Source organism: Euleptes europaea, chromosome 21, assembly GCF_029931775.1.
Source record: "Euleptes europaea isolate rEulEur1 chromosome 21, rEulEur1.hap1, whole genome shotgun sequence".
Lineage (NCBI taxonomy): Eukaryota > Metazoa > Chordata > Lepidosauria > Squamata > Sphaerodactylidae > Euleptes > Euleptes europaea.
The window spans coordinates 18,393,999-18,416,831 of NC_079332.1; the positions used below are offsets into that span (position 1 = coordinate 18,393,999).

At 49.5% G+C, this 22,833-nt stretch overlaps 1 protein-coding gene across 1 annotated transcript in view; it reads left to right on the forward strand.

Moving 5' to 3' along the window:
* LOC130492475 (multidrug resistance-associated protein 1-like) overlaps positions 1-22,833 on the forward strand; it is an 88,302-nt gene that overhangs the window by 13,068 nt on the left and 52,401 nt on the right. The window contains exons 2-5 of the mRNA XM_056866224.1: positions 14,457-14,633; positions 15,035-15,160; positions 16,134-16,271; positions 17,869-17,994. Coding sequence (XP_056722202.1) covers positions 14,457-14,633; positions 15,035-15,160; positions 16,134-16,271; positions 17,869-17,994 — 567 coding nt within the window. The remainder of the gene's footprint in view (positions 1-14,456; positions 14,634-15,034; positions 15,161-16,133; positions 16,272-17,868; positions 17,995-22,833) is intronic.

A 22,833-nucleotide genomic window follows, 5' to 3' on the forward strand; every position in this document is an offset into this window, starting at 1 on the left:
ATTTGACGATACATGGTCCCGTCCATCGTCCCTTCGATGCGGTGAAGGTGTCCTGTCCCCTTAGCAGAAAAACACCCCCAAAGCATAATATGTCCCCCTCCATGTTGGACGGTGGGAATGGTGTTCTTGGGGTCGTAGGCAGCATTCCTCCTCCTCCAAACACGGCGAGTTGAGTTGATGCCAAAGAGCTCGATTTTGGTCTCATCTGACCACAACACTTTCATCCAGTTCTCCTCTGGGTCATTCAGATGTGCATTGGCAAACTGCAGACAGGCCTGTACATGTGCTGTCTTGAGCAAGGGGACCTTGCGGGCTCTGCAAGATCTCAGTCCTTCACGGCGTAGTGTGTTACCAACTGTTTTCATGGTGACTATGGTCCCAGCTGCCCTGAGATCATTGACAAGTTCCCCCCGAGTAGTTCTGGGCTGCTTCATCACCGTTCTCATGGTCATTGCAACTCCACGAGATGAGATCTTGCATGGAGCCCCAGACCGAGGGAGGTTGACGGTTAGGGTTAGGGTTGTCACCTTCTCACCAAGCTGCTTGGCAATAGTCTTGTAGCCCAGTCCAGCCTTGTGCAGGTCTACAATCTTGTCCCTGACATCCTTGGACAGCTCTTTGGTCTTGGTCATGGTGGCTAGTTTGGAATCCGATGGATTGACTGCTTCTGCCGACAGCAGAACCCTAACCCTAACCCTAATCTGGCTGGTTGATAGGGAATCAAATACTTATTTCACTCATGCACATCAATCTCTGACTTTTGTCTTCTGGGTTTCTGGGGTTTTTCCTGTTGTTATTCTGTCTCTCACAGCTACCATAAACCTACCATTAAAATTATGGACTGGTCATTTCTTCGTCAGAGGGCAAACGGGCAAATTCAGCAGGGGATCTAATACTTTTTCCCCTCACTGTGGGTGGGGCTGAGAGAGCTGTGACTAGCCCAAGGTCAACCAGCTGGCTTCACGTGGAGGAGTGGGGAAACAAATCCAGTTCACCAGATTAGCCTCTGTCGCTCATGTGGAGGAGTGGGGAATCAAACCCGGTTCTCCAGATCAGACTCCACCACTCCAAACCACTGTTCTTAACCACTACACCACGCTGGCTCTCTAACAGTGAACTCTAATCTGGTGAACCGGATTCGATTCCCCACTCCTCCACATGTGCAGCAGACTCGTAATTTAGGGAACTGGGTTCGATTCCCCACTCTTCCACGTGAGCAGTGGACTCTAATCTGGTGAACCAGGTTGGTTTCCCTGCTCCTCTACTTGAAGCCTGCTGGGTGACCTTGGGCTCGTCACCATTCTCTCCGAACTCTCTCAGCCCCACCTACCTCACATGGTGTCTGTTTTGGGGAGGGGGAAGGGAAGGCGATTGTAAGCAGCTTTGAGACTCCTTAAAGGTAGAGAAAAGCAGGGTATAAAAGCCAACTCTTCTCACAAGCTGATTTCCTGGATTTGGCACTAGGCAGCTTATTTACAGCCCCTCCTGATAAGAAGAATTGCTCTTGAGTGAAATTCTTTTCCGGAAATGTTCTTGGAAAGTTCCACGCTGCACCCCTCTTAAGATGGGATCCATGAGGTCAATATGACTGCAGGAATATTATGATCTTGGAAGTGGATAACTGCAGATGGTTTGTTTCGGAGATAAGCGAACTGCTGAGAGTAAGTAGTTGGAACCTAACAGGAGTCCATCCGGCCTTGGTCAACCCAGATAATAGTATTTGTTTAAGCAGTTGTTGGGGCAGCAAAGTACACAAGTACATCCTCTGTGCTGATAACTTATCAATGTCGGATGACGGGCAGGCAGAAAATGTCCCCTGTTGAGCTAGTATTTGTTTTGAAAGTGATCAGAATCCTATACGGTGGATGGTGAACCCAAAGGGGGTCTTCTGGGGAGGGGCTGTGGCTCAGTGGTAGAGCACCTGCTTGGCATGCAGGAGGTCCCGGGTTCAAACCCCAGTGGCATCTCCAGTTAAAGGAACTAGGCAAGTAGGTGATGTGAAAGACCTCTGCCTGGGGCCTTGGAGAACAGCTGCCGGTCTGAGTAGACAAACCTGACCTTGACGGACCAAAGGTCTGATTCAGTATGAGGCAGCTTCATGTGTGTAGACATAACCTGTTTTTTTAGAATGATTCTTGGGGTCTGGGAAGTAGCATCAAAGACCAATAAATTCACACTATATATAACAATCTTACAGCATTTCAAATAAAATAGGATATAAAAACTTTTATCAAAATTAAAATCAGATTGAAAGGTAAAGGTGCGAGCACCGGGTCATTCCTGACCCATGGGATGACGTCACATCCCGATGTTTACTAGGCAGACTCTTTTTTAGGGGGTGGTTTGCCAGTGCCTTCCCCAGTCATCTTCCCTTTACCCCCAGCAAGCTGGGTACTCAGATTACTGCATAGTAATTTGACAATTATCTCTTTCCTATAAACAAAACAGCCATCAGGTTTCTCTCCTTTTGAAATCCAGTAGTTTAAGCTCAACTTTATCTGCGTCTTCTGCTTTTTAATTTACTACGTACTTTAATCTCCACAAGGCAAAATTTGGCAACCTGTCTTGTAGTCGAAGGGTTTTCTTCTGCCAGTAGTCTTCCAAGTTTATATTTGTTAGAATAACCAGATAGGTTTTCCAATAGTGGGGATAATATGGCGAGTCGAAGCTGATTATATATAGGGCATTTAAAGAAAATGTGCTTCCTAGTCTTGACTTCTCTGCATGGACAGATCCTCCTCTCTAGCAGAATCTTATTATATCTACCTTCCATTACAGCAGATGGTAGTACATCGCATCTAGCTAGTGTAACGATTCTGTGTAGTTTGATTACACTTAGCTCCATATGATATGAGAGCAGCGCTAGTATATATCTGTTTTTTTGTAGATGATAAGAAGCCGGGTGTCCTTGCTATGTCTTATTTATTTTATTTACTGTATTTATACCTTGCTTTTCTCCCCACTGTTCCAAAAGTGGCTTGCAGCATTCCCCCCTTTATCCTCTAGTCGCAGCTTTCTTAGAGCTCTCTCAGCCCCACCTACCTCCCAGGGTTTCTGTTGTGGGGAGGGGAAGGGAAGGTGATCATAAGCCAGTTCTCCAAGAGAACCCGGTTCTCCAAGACTGTGCATGCCATTATCAATCTGGGCAGAACTGTCATCAAAGAAGTTGTGTGGTGGGGATGAAACAACAGAGAGGCCACCTGATGTCTTATCAGAAACTAAAGTATCTGACTCTCTAAAGCTTATACCCAGAGGCCACCAAAGGTTTATAGGGGAGAGGCCATGGCTCAGTGGTAGAGCCTCTGCTTGGCATGCAGAAGGTCCCAGGTTCATAGAATCATAGAGTTGGAAGTGACCACTAGGGCCATCAAGTGCAGCCCCCTGCACAATGCAGGACATTCACAACTACCTCCTCCCTCCACACCCCTAGTGACCAGAAGATGCCCAAGATGCCCTCCCTCTCATCGTCTGCCTAAGGTCACAGAATCAGCATTGCTGACAGATGGCCATCTAACCTCTTCTTAAAAACCTCCAGGGAAGGAGAGCTCACCACCTCCCGAGGAAGCCTGTTGTTCCACTGAGGAACCGCTCTAACTGTTAGAAAATTCTTCCTAATGTCAAGACAGAAACTCTTTTGATTTAATTTCAACCCATTGGTTCTGGTCCGACCTTCTTGAGCAACATAAAACAACTCGGCACCCTCCTCTGTATGACAGCCCTTCAAGTAGTAGAAGATCTTATTCCCTCTCAGTCTTCTCTTCAGGCTAAACATCCCCAGCTCCTTCAACCTTTCCTCATAGGACTTGGTCTCCAGACCCCTCACCATCTTTATTGCCCTCCTCTGGACACTTTCCGGCTTGTCTACATCTTTCTTAAATTGTGGTGCTGTCAGCCCTTGGCCCACAGAACCAGAAATCACCACAAAGTCGTATAGAGTCCAAACAGGTGGATTTTACTGATCAAATAGGCATACAGTGCAAACGAATAAAATGACAGCTATGAAAGGCTCACTAGCTGGGAGATATTATAAGGCAGGAAAGGCGGGAGATTACACGCAGGAATACAGTTTCCCAGGAGCTGAGTTCCCAGGCTTAGGCTTAGGCATGCGACCTTGGGGGGCAGACAATACAGCACAGAGACAGCGGCAATAACGAAACCGAGATAGCAGCCTGACATTCTGCTCCCCTCAAGGCCCCCTCCCAGTTCGCAAGGGGGCTGGCCTGTTTGGGTAAGCAATGTGAAAGGCGTCAATGAGGTCGGGGGCGGAGACATCCCGTGCGCGCACCCATTCGTCATAGGCAGGGGGGAAATGTTTCCAACGAACTAGATACTGGAGAGTACCATGGTGAATACGGGAGTCAAGGATCTTGGAGACTTCGAAGTGTTCTTCCCCCCCCACCATGATGGGTTGCGCAGGCGGTGGGTCCGGATGCCACCGTGGAGAAGCAACATGGGGTTTGAGGAGGCTTATGTGGAAAACAGGATGCACACGCCTCAAAGATTTGGGGAGAGCCAGTTCCACTGTGACAGGGTTTATGACCCGAGTAATGGGGAAAGGGCCAATGAATTTGGCGCTGAGCTTATGGCACGGTTGGGTGGAACGGAGGTTTTTGGTGGAAAGGTAAACCAGAGCACCCACTTGCAGATCACCCCCGGGGGAGCGATGTTTGTCAGCTTGCGCTTTGTATTTACGTTTGGCCCGGTCGAGGTTGCTAACGAGCCAGGGCCAAGTGGTACGGAGGGCGTATGCCCAGGAGGCAATGTCGGGGTTCCCCTCCCCCTCTACATCATCTGTAGGAACGATGGGACTGAAATCTTGTCCATACACAGCAAAAAACGGGCTAAAACCTGTGGATTGATGCATGGCATTATTGTAGGCATATTCTGCTAAAGGTAGCAGTTCCACCCAGTTATCCTGGTGGTAGTTAACATAACAACGCAAATAACATTCGAGTACAGCATTGACACGTTCAGTTTGACCATCGGTTTGAGGATGGTATGCACTAGACAATCCCTGTTCCACCCCCACCAACTTGAGGAAAGCTTTCCAAAACTTAGAAACGAAACCACTTCCGCGGTCACAAATTATTTTACGCGGAAACGAATGTAAACGAAATATATGCGTCACGAAGAGGCGGGCCAGTTTCTGAGCAGAGGGGATCCCTGCACATGGAATCAAATGTATTTGCTTAGAAAACAAATCAGTAACAACCCACAACACAGTTTTACCCCCACTGAGAGGGAGATCAGTCATGAAGTCCATAGCGATCACTTCCCAAGGTTTGCTGGGCGTTTCAAGAGGTTGTAGCAGTCCCGGGGGTTTGCCCTGCGATCGTTTCGCAGCGGCACAAACGGGACAGCTGCGGATGAAGGAGTCAATGTCGGAACGCATGCCCCCCCACCAGAACTGTCTGCGCAATAAGTGAAGGGTCTTCAGAAACCCAAAGTGCCCAGCTGTTTTGGCTCCATGAGCTAAATGTAAAACGTCCTTCCGGAGAGCTTTGGGTACATACAATTTTGAGTCTTTGTACCAGGACCCCCCTTGTTCCAAAACACCAGGAGGTAGGGTATGAGCGGAACGTTCTAAAAGGCACTGGTCCCGAAGGACAGTTAAAAAGGATTCGGAGATGGGGAGTTTGGAGGGAGCCCCCCCGTCGGTTCTGGAGATCTGAGAAATAGTTATAGGGCTAGTGCTTACGTGTGGCGGCGCGCAGACTGCAGGCGGCTGAGCGGTCGGAGGGGTAGGAGGGGCGGGAACTCCGGTCTGTTGCGGTGGCGGCTGGGCAGCCGGTTGGGCTGGCGGAGCTTGCGAGGTGTGTTGATGCTGGGATCGGGTCTGCACAGCCAGCATAGGTAGGGCCCCACGTTGCATAGGGGTGAACAGAGAGTTGGTGGGTCTTTCGAGTTTTACCGGATATTGTGGTAAACGGGAGAGGGCATCCGCGAGAACGTTCTGCTTCCCAGGGACGTGCTTCAGGGTGAAACGGAACTGAGCAAAGAACTCCGCCCACCGTTGTTGTTTCGCCGATAGCTTATGGGACCCCGTGAGGGCAGCTAGATTTTTGTGATCGGTCCAAACTTCAAAGGGTATTTTAGACCCTTCCAAGAATTGCCGCCATAAAGTCAGTGCATGATGAACTGCAGAGGCCTCTTTCTCCCAGATGGGCCAGTTTAATTGAGCGTGCGCAAATTTTTTTGAAAAGTAAGCGCAAGGGTGAAGAAGACCGTCCGGTCCTTGCTGGAGGAGAGCCCCTCCCATGGCTACATCGGAAGCATCGACTTGCACAATGAACATTTGATTTGGGTCTGGGTGCCGTAGCACCGGCTCCGAAGTGAAGAGGCGTTTGAGGGCCAGAAAGGCGGCTTGGCATTGCTCAGTCCATAGGATCTTTGCGGAGGGCAAGGCAGCCGAGCTTACTTTTCCTTTAGTTTTCAGCAGGTCCGTAATGGGTAGAGCCACTTGGGCGAAGTTAGGGATGAATCCCCGATAGAAGTTTGCAAATCCCAGAAATTGCTGTACTTGCTTACGGTTGGTGGGGGGAGTCCAATCGAGGACGGCTTGGACTTTGGCGGGGTCCATGCGAAGACCTTGGTGGGAGATGATGTATCCCAAAAACGTGAGTTTGCTTTGGTGAAATTCACACTTAGCTAGTTTAGCGAACAGTTGATGGTTACGCAGGCGTTGTAGAACTTCTCTGACCAGAGTCACATGCTCGTCCATAGTTTTCGAATAAATGAGAATGTCATCTAAGTAGACCACCACCCCACGATATAGAAGGTCATGTAGGATTTCATTGATGAGTTGCATGAAGACCCCCGGGGCCCCTTTTAATCCGAACGGCATTACAAGGAATTCATACATTCCGAAACAGCTAGAGAAGGCAGTGAGGTGTTCATCTCCTTCGCGGATACGGACTCGGTAGTAGGCTTCCACCAAGTCTAATTTAGAGAACACACGGCCTTCCTGTAATTGTCCCAAAATATCCGATATTAATGGGATAGGATAGGCGTTGGTCTGGGTAACCGCATTGAGCTTTCTGAAGTCAATGCACAGGCGAAGGTCGCCCTCTTTTTTCCGGACGAAAAACGCGGGGGCCGAGTTTGGGGCATTCGAAGGGCGAATGAACCCTCTGGCGAGGTTTTTGTCCAAAAAGTCCCGGAGGACAGTGCGCTCGGAAGCGCTCATAGGGTAAATCTTACTTTTGGTTAATGTGCAGTCCTTTACTACTTCAATCGCACAGTCTGAGGCCCGGTGGGGGGGTAAGGCATCACATTCCTTAAGGTCGAAGACATCTTCAAAGTCCCGGTATACAGCGGGTAGAGCCGGTGGTACTGGGGCAGTAGAGGTTAACGCTGGAACGGGCGGAAATGGCAGAGCAAAGTTTTGCCGATGCTGGTCGCAGGTGGGACTAGCGAAAGAAATAGTGTCTGTTTCCCAATCAATACTGGGACTATGTCCTTTAATCCAGTTAATTCCCAAGACCACTTCAAATCGGATAGGGGCTATAGTGAAGTCTATTTGTTCCCAGTGGGAACCAATTCCCATTGCCACCCCTATGGTGCGATGATCAACCGGACCCCCCTGGAATTGGCTCCCGTCCATTTGAGCAAATTGGACGGGGGCGGGTAAAGCCTCTGAGTCGGCTCTGAGGGCAGCAAACGTGGCTTCGCTTATGAGAGTGCGACAGCAACCGGAGTCAATTAGTGCTTTGACGGGGATTTGTGGACCTCCGTTAAGTTGTTGTAAAACTGCATCTACGTAGACGGTGGAGTCCACTTCTTTGATTTTGGTAGGAGCATTCGGTTTGATAGGAAGATCCTGAGAGGTCTGTGGAGATGCTCCATTCACCACAGACCGGAGCCGTTTTTTGACAAGTCGAGGGGAGATTCCAGGTTTAAGGCTGGAGAAATCCAAGGGTTTTCCTCATCCGAAGAGGGAAAGCTGTCCCCCAATGGGGCACTTGTAATCCGAGACCCGGCGGGGTCGTTGGAAGCAGGCAGGGAGGCTGGGTCCCCGGCATGGAGTGCAGAGGGTGTGGGCCTTCCCGGAGCTGCGCTGCGGGTGGCCGCGGTGCCTCTGCGTGGTGGACGACCTCGGGCGCGGGTTGTCGTGCTGGGACGAAATAATTCCTGGCGGCGTGGGCAAACGGCTGCAAAGTGGCCCATTTCTCCGCATGTAAGACAGGCACCCCTCTGAAATCGGACTTCACGTTCCTGGAGCGGACGTGGGGGATTTCGTGGGACGAGCAGTGGTGCCTTGGGTTGAGGCTTTTGGGTGCCCTTCTCCTTGTGCTTTTGACGGACGAGAGAAATAAAGCGGCGGCGGCTTTCCACTTCCTCGGCTAATAGGATCCAGCCTTCGAGGGTATCGGGATCGCCCCGCATGTAAGACCAGTTCAGAATGTCAGGATGCAAGGCTTCCCTGAAATGATGGATTAGGGTGGTCTCGGGCCAACCTACAATTTTACTTGCCAGTCGCTGAAATTCATCGGCAAATTCCCGAACTGTAGCAGAGCCTTGTTTTAATTGTAAAAGTTCCGTTTTGGCTCTTTCTCCCAGGAAGGGGTCCTCAAACCTCCTTCTCAGGGCAGTCATGAAGTTGTTGAGGGAACGAATCGCACGAGAGCGGGTGTCAAACTGGAGGACCATCCAGTCAGCCGCTTTGCCTGTCAGGAGGGAAGCTACGTACCGCACCCGGCTATCTTCCGTGGGGAAAAGTTGACCTTGTTCTCGCATATAACTGTCCACTTGATGCAAGAAACAAGGCAAAGTCTCAAGAGATCCGTCATACGTAGTCCTCAATTTGAGTTGCTTCCAAGGGCCGGGCGCGGGCTGACCCGGTTGCACGGGTGGTCCGGGCAGAGGAGCAACAGGAGCTCCAGGAGGCAAGGGTGGAGCAGGCACATTAGCAGGTGGTTGCACGGGTGGTTGGAGCGGAGGAGCAACAGGTGCTCCAGGAGGTAAGGGTGGAGCAGGCACATTAGCGGGTGGTTGTACGGGTACCGCCTGACCCGGTATCGGAACGGGCTGTCTCTGAGCTATCAGGGTTTGTTGTAATTGCCTGTTCTCGTGAAGCATAAGTTCCATTACTTCTTGGAGTTGATCCACACGGTCGGAGAGCTCCCGATTCTGGGCTCGTAAAAGATGAACCTCCTCACTTGGGCCCCCAGTAAGATGAGGCTTACTGGTTCGGAAGCTCGTGGCCCATTGAGAGCTATCCCCATATAAATCCTCGTCTTCAGACTCATCTGAGTCTCGACGTCGGTCAGCCAAACGGCGTGCGCGTTGGGTCGTACGCGACGGGACAAACGCCGGGGAAAAGGTGAGACCTGATAGTCCCAGTACATAGTCCTTGGGGCGCGTGTCCACGTTCGCCTGATTCCTTGCTGCAGCCGCCCTGGCTGCTTCCGCCGCCTCTCTCTCTCTTGCGACCCTAGCCGCTTCGGCGGCTTGCTGATCCGCAAGAACTTTGGCGTTCTCAAGTCTTAGGGCAGCCTCTGCCGTAATGCGCGGCAAAAGTTCTGTCTCGAGGAGCAAGAGTATGGGGTCAGGTTCCCCGCCCAGCAGAGGTTGTACTCGAACCGCCAGTGCGGATGCCTCGGCTCCAAACGTCGGGGTCAAAACTTGAGCCAAGGTGGCTACCGGGGTGTCCTTTGTACATTCCACAAGGAGAAGAGCGGTGCTAATAGCGACTCGCTTGGCCTCAGCCTGGCAGCTGGCCGCATCCGGGATCAGGGAAAAACCCTCCGGTGGGGCTCCCGCCATGGTAGAAAGAGTTTGTCGAGAAATAAGATTATCCAGAAGTCCAGTTAATATTTGTAAATCCTCAGTCGCCAATCGGGCATCGTCCAGTAATTGATCCAAGTCCTGAAGATCTAAACGAGCATCAGTATCCTCCGATGTTAACATCCAGAGACGTCCTGTAAGAGATTGCCACTGCGCGTGTACCAGTCCCCTCAAGCGGCAAACCTCTCGGTTCGTCCGGAAAAGTTCAGCAATTAAGTCTTGTAACAGAGTAGGGTCCTCTGAGAAGGGCTCCAGGGTAGTAGATCACCTGGAGAGCTGCATAGCTCCCATCCAAGTGGCAGGCGAACCCCCCTGGGCTCCAGCCTGGCTAGGAGAACGGTGAAGATGTGAGATAGCTGTCATAATGTCAGCCCTTGGCCCACAGAACCAGAAATCACCACAAAGTCGTATAGAGTCCAAACAGGTGGATTTTACTGATCAAATAGGCATACAGTGCAAACGAATAAAATGACAGCTATGAAAGGCTCACTAGCTGGGAGATATTATAAGGCAGGAAAGGCGGGAGATTACACGCAGGAATACAGTTTCCCAGGAGCTGAGTTCCCAGGCTTAGGCTTAGGCATGCGACCTTGGGGGGCAGACAATACAGCACAGAGACAGCGGCAATAACGAAACCGAGATAGCAGCCTGACAGGTGCCCTAAACTGAACACAGTACTCTAGTTGAGGTCTAACCACAGCAGAGTAAAGCGATACCATCACTTCGCGTGATCTGTTGATGCAGCCCAAGACTGCATTGGCCTTTTTAGTTACAGCATCACACTGCTGACTCATGATCAGTGTTTGGTCTACTAAGACCCCAAGATCCTTTTCACACACACTACTGCTCAAACAAGTCTCCCCCATCCTATAATTATGCCTTTGATTTTTCCTACCTAAATGCAGAACTTTACATTTGTCTTTGTTGAAGTGCATTTTATTAGTTCTAGCCCATTTCTCCAGCCTGCATCTTGGCTCTGGTTCAACACCCTGGCATCTCCACTTAAAGGGTCCAGGCAAGTAGGTGATGAAGAAGAAGAAGAGTTGGTTTTTATATGCCTGAGCTGCTGGTCTGAGTAGACAGTACTGACTTTGATGGACCAAGGGTCTGATTCAGTAGAAGGCAGCTTCGTGTGTTCATAATGAGATGGGGATGTGGCTCAGTGGTAGAGCATCTGCTTGGCATGCAGAAGGTCCCAGGTTCAATCCCCAGAATCTCCAGTTAAAGGAACTAGGCAGGTGATGGGAAAGACCCCCACAGAGCCTCTGCCAGTCTTAGACAGTACTGACTTTGATGGACCAAGGGTCTGGTTCAATAGAAGGCAGCTTCATGTGTTCATGTGCACCCTCTGAAACGAAAGAGGTGTTGACTTCCTCAGCAGATCTGAGCCTCGGATTCCCCACCTGATCCGTTTGGAGGTTGCTTGTCTCAAGCATGCCCTAAAAGGCCCCGGAGGTGGCACGGTGTGCAGACTGCAGTCCTGGCGGGCAGAGGTGGGCAGGAAGCAGCCGGCTGCTTTACATTTCTGTCAAGGAAGAGCTGAAGTAGTCGTGTGGTTTTTCCGGTACGCCGGTGCCTGCCTGCCAGGCTGAGAAGGCAGCTGCTCCCCGCTGGGCTGGGCTAGAAGTGAATGCCTTGCTATATTCAGTCCCTGCGAAGGTTAACTGAGGCTGGGGTCACACAGAGTCACCCGCGGAGGACTGAGCCGTATGACCCCTCGCTCACTTTGCTGTGGCTGAGGTGCATAGCTGCAGAATATCTGTGGCTCAGAAAATATCTGACCCCATCTGCCAGGAGACGGGGCAGAGTGAGGTTACATTTCCTGGTCTCACCTTTTTGCAAAAACACCCTGTGTTTTGGGCTTGTGGTTTGGCAGCCTGGTGTTTAAAACCTTCCCTCATTTACTGAAAAGTTAGATTTTTTTGTTTAAACTCCTTGTAATGGCTATAATCACATAAGCAGGACTGGTTGTGTTCTGTGAAACAAAAGTACCGAAGCTGGCTGTCCTACGTCGGTTGCTAAATTAGGTGCAGACTTCAGACATGTGGAACCTTTTAGAATATTTTTTGCAGTTTTTAATACTTCCTAAGGAGCTGCAGGTATTAATCTGTAGTTATCACTAGTTCTATTTACTGTGTGTTGGTCCCTTGCATACTTTTGAGTTCTGCAGAAAGATGTCAAATGGTACTGGAGAGGAGAAGACTGAGAGGGGATATGATAACCTTCTTCAAATACTTGAAGGACTGTCACAAAGAGGAGGGTGCTGAGTTGTTTTCTGTTGCCCCAGAAGATCGGACCAGAACCAACGGGTTGAAATTAAAGCAAAAGAGTTTCTGTCTAGACATCAGGAAGAACTTTCTAACAGAGCATTTCTAACCTAGCCCCTCCTACTTTTAAAAAGCACTTGGTGGGCACTAGAAAAGGTCTTGATGGGTGCCATTGTGCCCATGGGCACCACATTGGGGAGCCCTGCATTAGGGTATGCAATTGATCCAGATTTTTCTTTTTTGCAAGTGTATGCAAATACGTGCTGCTTTTGTGCCATTTCTCTGCCTCTGTCTGGGGCTCCCCAATAGTGTGGCATTCTTGCTATAGGGTGGGAGAAGAGAGACCAAGGGTTCCAGGGGGCTGGGATGGGACTCGCAGTTGGCAGTGAAGTCCCACACCTGGGCTTTAGAAGTTCTGCCCAATGCCCTGCCCACTTTGGTCTGGCTGGGTATGAGACCATCTGCCAGTGCAGAGATGCACAACGCCGTGGCGTTCCTGGTTCTGATTTGGGAAGGCATCCGGAACCCTTTTGTCTTGGCAGCTTAACGGGATTTTTCTTTTTTGCCATCAAGTTGCAGGGTTTTAAAGGCAAGAGACAAACAGAGGTGGTTTGCAGTTGCCTCCCTCTGTGTAGCAACTCTGGGCTTCCTTGGTGGTCTCCCATCCAAGAACTAACCAGGGCTGATCCTGCTTAGCTTCTGAGATCTGATGAGTTCAGGCTAGCCTGGACCATCTAGGTCAGGGCAAGAGACAAACAGAGGCGGTTGGCCATTGCCTGCCTCTGCGTAGCAACCCTGGACTTCCTTGGTGGTCTCGCATCCAAGTACTAACCAGGGCTCACCTTGCTTAGCTTCTGAGATCTGATGAGATCCACCCAGCCCAGGCAGTCCAGGTCAGGGTAATAAGATAAACAGGGAGGAAGAGACCTCAGTTGAATTTTAAAATTTGATTTTTATCCTGTGCACTTGAGGTGTGTGTGTGTGTGGGGGGAGATTTTGGCATGCTCTCTTTCCCTTGTTTTCCCTATCTGTTGAAGTTGGCTTGCTCCTCAGTCCATGGGAGCTGCTTAATCTTTGTTTTGCCATTAAAGTAACCCTATTTGCTCCAGCCAGCTTTTAATTAAAAATAGCAATTAACCTCTTCTGTGGGGCTTCAGAGGCTGCAGGGAGAGCGGAGCTAATCTTGTTAGGCATTTCTGGTATTGCTCTCAAGTAACCTGATGCGGTGTCAATACAACTTGCCAAAACCCAGCGGGCGCCATTTGGAAGGCCCCACTTTGCTCTGCTGACCTAAGATTTGGAGTGCGATTTCTTGCATGCTCCGTTGAAGTAAATTAAAGGGTGCCCAATTTGGTCACTGAAAAGAATAAAATTCCAGTGGTCCATAAGCACGTACATCTCCGTGAGCTGTAATTTGCCTGTCGCCTAGAAAAATCTGTTTATCTCGGGTGAGTCAGCGGAAATCTTGATCGCATCGGCTGGAGCCAGCTGATGGCTATTCTGACTCAGTTCTGGCCTAGCGATCGGGCACTCCTTCTTCCAGATGTGCAGCCGTGGCCGGGTGGCTGAGTATATGCTATACATGCTGGAAGTCCCACGTTCCGTCCTGGGCGTTTCAAATGTGGTGGGTAATAGGGAAGCGTTTGGGGAATGGTTTGGGGAATCTTTGCCACTCCACGTAGACTATACTGAGCTAGATGGACCCGTGGTCTAATTTGGCGCATGATGGCTTCAGATGTTCATGGGGTATCTAGTTGTGCCACACAACCTTTGCCGCACCCATGTGGGTCATGGAGATTAAGCCAGGCCTGGAAATAAAAGCCACTCGTCTGCTTGTAAGAAATGTTATCAAAAGTTGGTGAATTCAGTGTCTTGTCTTTTAAAAAACAACAACCTCAAATGTCTGGGGATGTAGGCTACTCAGAATATTTATTTATTAAAACATTTATAGCCCACCTTTCCTCCTGCTTCAAAGTGGCTTACAATAATAGTTAGAAACATTCCCAGTTAAAACCAGATTAAAATGACAAACCCCACAATACTTGTCTGTTGTTCAAATCTCAAAAGACCCTGGCAAACAGGCAGGGCCTCCTGAAGGTCTCTGAGGAGGGGGGCTTCTCTCCCTTCTTCTGGGAGCCCCTTCCACAGAGCCGGAGCCACGACAGAAAAGGCCCTGGCTCTGGACAATGCCCGATTGTAATTGTAATTACAATTGTAAGCTGGTTTGAGACTCCTTAAAAGGTAGAGAATGCGGGGTATAAAAAACAATTCTTCTTAATGTTCAAGCCTCGGCTTGAGCAATTTTAACGGTGTGAATGAACCAGGTGGAAGGGCTTACTTTCTACCTAGGGGTGTTCTTGTGTTAACGCTTTTCTCCTTGGGGCGTGTGTTGTCCCCCCGCAGGACTTGAATGTAACATGGCGCACAGAGAATCCCGATTTCACCCAGTGCTTTCAGAGTACCGTCCTCGTGTGGATCCCTTGCCTGTACCTCTGGGCTTGCGTCCCAATCTACTTGCCGTACCTCCACCGTCATGACAGGGGCTACATCCAGATGTCGCATCTCAACAAAGCCAAAACAGTGAGTGATGCTGCCGCCGAGGCCGAGGCTGTCTTCCTTTTAGCAGTTGGGGAGGTAGAGGCGGACAGGTAACCCTTCATTCTTGGAGGAGGGTCTTTCTGAAAGGCAGAGCACTTGGAGTTTACGGGACCTCTGGTGCGCCGGCTGTTGTGCAGGAAATGTGCATGCTTGAAGTGGAAGCACCACGGGGCTTTGGCTTGGTCGAGTGTGAGAGGGGGGCTCTGATGCTGCTGCTGGTGTGTCCTGGGGCGGAGCATGCGCAGCGCAATTGGTGCCTTGCCTGGAAAAGAGGGATCGTCCATCTGGCAAGTGGTTTGGCCAACCAGCAGGCATATTCTTCTTTAATCTCTCTTGTTTTCATGAGGACAGACTGGTAAAAAAATGTTTCTTTTCTGTTTCAGGCCTTGGGCCTCTTACTGTGGATAGTCTGCTGGGCAGAACTTTTCTACTCTTTCTGGGAAAGAAATCACAATATTTTCAGAGCTCCGGTTTTTTTAATTAGCCCTACAGTTTTGGGCATCACCATGGTAAGTGAACAACAGCGTTGCGTTCTTCTCTAACATTTTGGGCACTGCAATTTCAGGAAGATGTAGACAAGCTGGGACGGGTCCAGAGGAGGGCAACAAAGATGGTGAGGGGTCTGGAGACCAAGTCCTATGAGGAAAGGTTGAAGGAGCTGGGGATGTTTAGCCTGGAGAGAAGAACACTGAGAGGGGATATGATATCCATCTTCAAGTACTCGAAGGGCTGTCATATACAGGAGGGTGCCGAGTTGTTTCCTGTTGCCCCAGAAGGTCGGACCAGAACCAAAGGATTGAAATTAAATCAAAAGAGTTTCCGTCTAGACATTAGGATGAACTTCCTAACAGTTAGAGCGGTTCCTCAGTGGAACAGGCTTCCTCGGGAGGTGGTGAGCTCTCCTTCCCTGGAGGTTTTTAAGCAGAGGTTGGATGGCCATCTGTCAGCAATGCTGATTCTATGACCTTGGGCAGCTCATGAGAGGGAGGGCATCTTGGCCATCTTCTGGGCATGGAGTAGGGGTCACTGGGGGTGTGGGGGGAGGTAGTTGTGAATTTCCTGCATTGTGCAGGGGGTTGGACTAGATGACCCTGGTGGTCCCTTACAATTTTATGATTCTGTGAATTAATCACTTGTTGGCAAAGAAGCTTGTTTTGGTTCTGGATTCGGAACAGCAGAAGGGACTGAAATTTTGAACAGTGACCTTTTATCATTGTTGCTTTACTCCTGTTGTTTTATTGTGTTATTATAACCATTTGATTTATATTGTAGGCTTTATTGAGTTCTGCAAGGGTGGTTAATAAATATTTTAAATAAATTAAAGCGCCTTGCACCAATAAATGTCTTGAATGTGCCCTCAGAACACGGATTTTGCCTGCATCTGGGCTCGAGGGTTGTTGGGCACAGGGGTTTGCTGGATTATCTGGTCTTGCTGCAGCCATGAGAAATAACCAGGTCTCTTTTTTACATTTCTGTCCTCAGCTGCTCGCCACGTTTTTGATACAGTACGAGAGGATGAAAGGAGTCCAGTCTTCAGGTGTGATGCTGACTTTTTGGCTTATTGCGCTGTTATGCGCGGTCGTCACTTTCAGGTCCAAAATATTGCAGGCCTCCGGCACGGTAAGCCCCTGCAGCTGGGCCCAGAGAACTCCTGGAGTTTGCTTGTTTAAAGATTGATTGGGTGATTCTGCCAGAGCGGAAGACACTGAGCGAGTTAATGGCCCATTAAATGCTCCCTAAGAGCCGTTTAGGTTGTGCTTGATTTGGTTATTGTCTTCCTCTTTCACATTTAAAATTCTCGTCAAAGCCCTTGTTGATCTGGCCAGGGGACTCTCAAAACACCCTCTTGGAAACGGGTCCGGAGATGTGGGTGTCTGCAGATAAAAGAGCTTGTGGAATGTTTTGTCCGTATTCCTGATGTAGACTTTTCTATTCCCTTTTTAATACGTAATGCTTCGTTGGCATGCAGTGAGCGCATGCACACACACAATGTGGATGCTCTATTAATTAAAAAATGCGCCTTCGTTCCATATATTTGTCTTTTCTGCCTGCTGTATAAAGTGGTTCCCTTTTGACAGTTTTAACTGGACAATGTTCCTCTGTATGCATGGTTTCTGTTATCCTTGCATAGCAGATCAGAAGAACTAGTTGTGCATAGATCTACGTGCCGATGGATCACTGCTTTACCAGGTTGATACTTGCATACACATTCTGTATGGGAGACCAATACAGCCCAGTATGAGAACAACTTGCAGGCCTTCCAACTAGAGGGCTTTACAATTTTGCAAGCCTGGGCTGGTATATGGTTGTCTGTATATATTGAGATATTTGTCAATACTTGGGTATGCATTATATGGGTTTAATTTGACCACTGATGAAGGCCTGCTGGCCGAAAACGTCTGGCATGTGGTATAGGTTTATCAACCTTTTAAGATGCCATTGTGTCACGTTTTACCATTTTTAATGTTTTTAATACTTATATAGCGCCTTAAAATAAAATATATTTCTCTATTATCCTTTTATCTTTTTCACCCAGCCATGGGTACCCAGCTTTTGGTTTTTTAAGGTTGGGTTCTTTCCCCCTTTTTTTCTTGTTCTGTTTCTCATGGAGGGGTAATGCAGGGGTTGAACACATGAAGCTGCCTTCTACTGAATCAGACCCCCCCTTGGTCCATCAAAGTCAGTATTGTCTACTCAGACCAGCAGTGACTCTCCAGGGTGTCAGGCAGGGGTCTTTCCCATCACTCACTTGCCTAGTCCCTTTAACTGGAGGTGCTAGGGATTGAACTGGGACCTTCTGCATGCCAAGCAGATGCTCTACCACTGAGCCACAGCCCCTCCCAACAGGGTTACGAACCTATTTGGCATGGTGAGCCAACTGAGCAGGCACAGTTCAAGAATAAAACTGCAACCATCTGCCATGTAGCCAAATGGTTTTTCTTGGCTGGCCCAGTTTGGTTTTCCCTTTCTGGAGCTGCTCATCAGAAAGTTACTTGTTGATAGGAATGCTTAAACCCGGTGTCTAGATGTGCCGATGGAAGATGGGGCAGGCTTGTGTGATTGCCAGCAATGGGCGGCGATGGAGGAAGAAGCTGCCTTCTGCTTAGTGCTGGGATGGGCTTTATGGCTCTTTGGTCAATCAAGAGCAATGTGTGGCGTGCGGCAACTGCCATGCCCAAGGTTGTTGTTAACTGCCGCGTCCGATTGATTCTTCCAGGGCGCTGATATTGATGCGTTCCGTTTCGCTACCTTCTACATCTACTTCATCTTGGTGCTCCTGCAGCTGATCCTGTCCTGTTTTGCTGAGCGCCCGCCTTTGTTTTCTAAAGTGGTTCACGTCCCCGTAAGTAACAAGTTGTGATTTTGCCTCAGGAGGGGGGTGGGAGCTCTGCGAGTTTCGCTTGAGAATCTGAAGTGCTGGTCCCTAATCACATGTCATATTTTTACCTGGCTGGTGGTGGAAAGTGCTGTCAAGTTGCAGCCGACTCGTGGAGACCCCCAGAAGGCTTTCAAGGCAAGAGACTAACAGAGGTGGTCGGCCATTGCCTGCCTCTGCGTAGCAACCCCGGGCTTCCTTGGTGATCTCCCATCCAAGTACTAACCAGGCCTGACCCTGCTTAGCTTCTGAGATCTTATGAAATTGGGCTAGCCTGGGCCAACCAAATCAGGTGATTTTTACCTGACTGAGTGTAAACAAGTGCTTAAACTAATTATTCTGGGATGATTTGTATCCCAAAAGCCCTCAGTGTTGTGGGTTGATTTGGTAATGGTTTTACTGAAAGACCGTCTTGTTGCAATTTTTCTGTTTCTATAAATATTTGCAATGTGGACTTTTTTTTTCTTTTTGCATCAAGGCGTGTGATGAACAACCATTGAGAGGAACTGTAAGAACCCTCTTAGGGTCAGATCCAGCCATCTTTTGCACTCACCCGCACCTAAGGATTGGTTTATTATCCTATCCCACGTTATTTTTGTTCATGCAGACCCCCTCCCCCAAAAAGCTGAATGGATCCAACCCGGAAATTGGGGAGTCACTTCTGGAGACTTCATGTTCTTTTGTCTGTTGGTTGACTTATTCATGTTCTTGTTTTACGGCACAGTTGCAAACTGCAAACGGGCTCTCGTGGATAAAAGGGACGGGAAGGCCTGGGTTTGTGCATGGGATTAACGCCATTGCTGTGTTTTGACAGCTGCAGTTCAGCTCCTAATTATGTCCACATTTGGTGTGCATAGTTTATTTTTAGGTGGTGAAGTTCCATGCATACATGTGCACAGCTGGGGGTGGCGGGGGCCCTTTGCTGTGTTTGACCGCAGTGTTTAATGCAGGGTTTTAGCTGGTACAGAAAATAGGGGAAAGGTGGTAAAAATAAATTATAAGTGCAGATGAACACTTTTATGATAGCCTTCTCCCAGTTACACCTGGCTTGATGGCATCTGTATAGCAACCTTGTTTACCAGCCGGTGCTACCGCTGGGACCTGTGTCCCAGGTAGGCTAATTCTAGCCTACCTTTATAGGCCTGTTATAAGGCAGAAGTTATACTGAACAGTGAACAGACTACAGTATTAAATACAGGGATGTTTAGCATTTGTAAATGTACTGCAGATGAGCAAAACCACACAATAGGGCCATGAGCAGACAAGATAGGGAGGGGGCTCTTGTATTTAGGAGATTCTCCTATTGCACAGAAAAATATAAATTAAACAAAAGGAAAGGGGGGATACAAACATCATGATGGGAGCCAAGCATGGACAGGTGTGGAATGTTGAGAGCAGTGGAGTGTCAGTTAAAAGGGGGAAAGCAGAAATTGGTTTACACAGATGCCGGGAGCTGATCAAATCCGGGAGTGGGAGATTGGATGGGGGGTGGGGGTAGAATTCCTGGCTATTGGTGGCTGGAAAGACTTGTAATGTCAAGCACTGATATATTGGCATAAAAATTACCTTAAAGTGCATGCATTTTATTTGGGGAGATGACAAAGTAGAACAAAAAATATTAATCATGTGCTAGATTTGCTTCAGGGTGAAAGGAGATTGAAATAGGTCTTTTCAGGTCAAAACAGCAGGTACGAGAAGTATGAAGCCATCCCTACCTCCCTGTGCTAATGTTGCAGTTAAGGGCCCAGATGAATTGAGACACCTGGGGAAATAGAAATTAATTACATATACCTTTGAAAGAGGTGATCGAGACAGAGTAAGCTAAGCCCTTTTTGAAGAAGGGATGTCCCTTTGTAAGGAGACGGGACTGGCAGCCCCAGAGGCGGGAACCAAACCAGGCTACTGGTTCCCTTTTCAGCACCTTGGAAAAATTCAAAGGCACTCATGAGCTCCTGGTTAACAGCAGTGGTTTGGAGCGGTAGACTCTGATCTGGAGAACCGGGTTCAATTCCCCATTCCTCCACATGAGCAGTGGACGCTAATTTGGTGAACTGGGTTGGTTTCCCCACTCCTGCACACGAAGCCAGCTGGGGGACCTTGGCCTAGTCACACTCTCTCAGCTCCACCTCCCTCACAGGGTGTCTGTTGTGGGGAGGGAAGGGGAGGCGATTGTAAGCTGGTTTGATTCTCCCTTAAATGGTAGAGAAAGTTGGCGTATAAAAACCAACTCTTCTTCTTCCTCCTCCTCCTCCTCCTCTTGGTGTGGGTGTCAGAATTCGTAGAAGATTTTAAAAAGAGTATGGCTTCATAGCTGGACTGGATATTTGTCTTCAGTCTAGAGCAGTGGTGAGCAAACCGCGGCTTGTGAGCCGCATGCGGTTCTTTGGCCTCTAGAGTGCGGCTCTGCCACAAATGACCATGTGCGGGCACGTCGGTCGGGTGACGGGAAAATAAAAATTTAAAAAAGCACGCTTTAAGCCAAAGGCAAGTCCCAGTTCAAACCGAAAGCCCGGGCAAGCGGGTCACGAGCTCTATGGAAGCCGCCCTGCCCCGTGATCGGGGATTGGTTCTTAGCTCTTCAGGGGCAGAGCTTTCTTCTCCCGCCTATGAGAGTTAGTGGGGAAAGGGTGAATGGCGTCTCCCCGCTCTCTCCCCTCTCTTCAGTAGAAGAGAAAAAAAATACTACGCCGTGCTTCTCAACCAAGCCTGGGTGCCTCGCCGTCTGGCTTTCCCGAGCCTGCGACGGTTTGAAAGGCAGGCAGGCGCTCCAGTCGGGCTCCGAGTGCCCGAGCGCCCAAAGGTAAGCCGCTCGTTGCGATGCTGAATGAAAGCCGCCGCGGGCTAGATGGCCATGCCAGCAAGTTAGGCTGCCAGCGCCTCCTATTGCTGCTCCTGCTGCTGAAGGGGCTGGAGATGGGGATGGTCCACGCAGAGGCGCGGTCACGTGTTTTTCTCCTTGGAGTGAGACGGAGTGGCGGCGGTGGCGGCAGCTGGACTCATAAACACAGGCACCTCCGCTTGTTTTGGTTTTGGGGCTGTGGAGAGGGGGGGAAAAAGTCGGCGGAGCTGCGGCTCCTGCGGCCGCCCGGGGGGAGGCACGAGCCAATGTCCGCGGCCGCCTCGCCCGTGCCTCTCACCCGCCCTCGCTCTGGGGCGCGCGAGGAGGACAGGGCGCCGCCACCGGCCTCCAAGACTTTCCCGACTGGAATGAAGAGGAGGAGGAGGAAGAGGAAGCAGCGGCAGCAACAGCACCCCCCCCCCCGAGGATGTCCCTTCTTCCCCTCCGCCTGGGCAGCGTCTCCTCTCCCCGGCTACCGCTCCGGCAGCTGCCTGCTGACGTTTGCTGTGGAAATGGCACTTTTCTCTCCCTAGCCCCTATATAGTTTAAGTTTAAGAAATTTGGCTCTCAAAAGAAATCTCACTTGTTGTACTGTTGATATTTGGCTCTGTTGACTAATGTGTTTGCCGACCACTGGTCTAGAGGGGCCTGAGTTCGAATTCTGACTTACCAGTTCTCCGTTGGGGAGTAGTGACCTACCTCGCAGGAATGTTTGTGGAAATGGATGGGAGAGTGGCATGTTCAAGATTAAGGTGGGCTATTCAATGACGAGCTTGGGGAGCGGGGGGGGGGGGAAGCCAGGGGCAGAGAGGTGAGACGTTGACAGGGAAATTGTCTTTTGATGCACGGTAGGCGCTTGGTGGGCCTCTTGGTGTGGGTGGCCCTCTTCTCGAGGTGGAAATGCCTTTTCAGTGCAGCGCCTCCCCATGTGGCCATGTGCTTCTGCCAGGACAAATGTTTTGGCAGCAGTGTGACTTTGCTTTGCCTCCTGGGATCGTGGAGGCAGGGGGAGAGGTTTGCAAGTAGCTTTGTTTGGATAGTTCGCAGCATGAGGATAGTTTGCACCACAGAGCCGGTTTGTGAATCTGGGACTTTCAAACAGCGGTGTTCTCTTTCCATCGGTTTTGTGTGTTTTCTTCAAAGAGCTCCACAGCTCTGTGTTGCATCACAGTGGGAAGTGTTCTCAGAAAACCTGAATAACTTAAGGAATGCGATAATGCTGGAAACACTTGGCAGCTTGTCCGATTCGCTGCCTCTGCAACCGGCCTGTGGCCAAGCAGATAAAAGGGGCCTGGCCCCTTCTGTGACTTGATGGGGGTTGAGCTGAGCCGCAGGAACGGCGGCAGAAGAAACTTGAGAGCAGGAAGGGAGGAAATCTCTGGATTGTTGATGCGGGGGCACTTCTTGGGGGAAAATAATCAGGACTGGGTGTGGTGGCTCCAAACCTCAAGTGGGTGGCTTGGCTCGGTGCACCGTCCTCTTTCACTTGGGGAATTTCTTGTCGGCTGCTTTGGTTCTGAGTCATGGGGCAGAGGCCATCATGGGCACGCTTTTATGTCCAAAAAAAAAAGGGGGGGCAAAACATGACCCTATAAACACAAGTACCAAGAAGGTCAAGCAAAAAACAGCTAACAAGGCCAACAATACAATTAAGGGCTAAACCATTAAAAAGTTGTCTAAGTACATATACATTTAATACAAGTTAAAACCAAATGATGCTAATGACTCCTATATGGACTTGCAAGGAACCTTCCAAACACATGTTTTAAAATAACACCATTGGCATAATATACACAAACCATAAACTTACAATCACATGTAGACCATACGCGTTTCGGCGTATTTGCCTTCTTCAGTGGTCTAAAAGAAACAAGCACACCAGACTGTGAATTATATAACAAATTTCTACAAATCTTTGTGACTTTTGGGGGTGGAACTAGCAAGGTCTCAATAAATACAGAACTGTA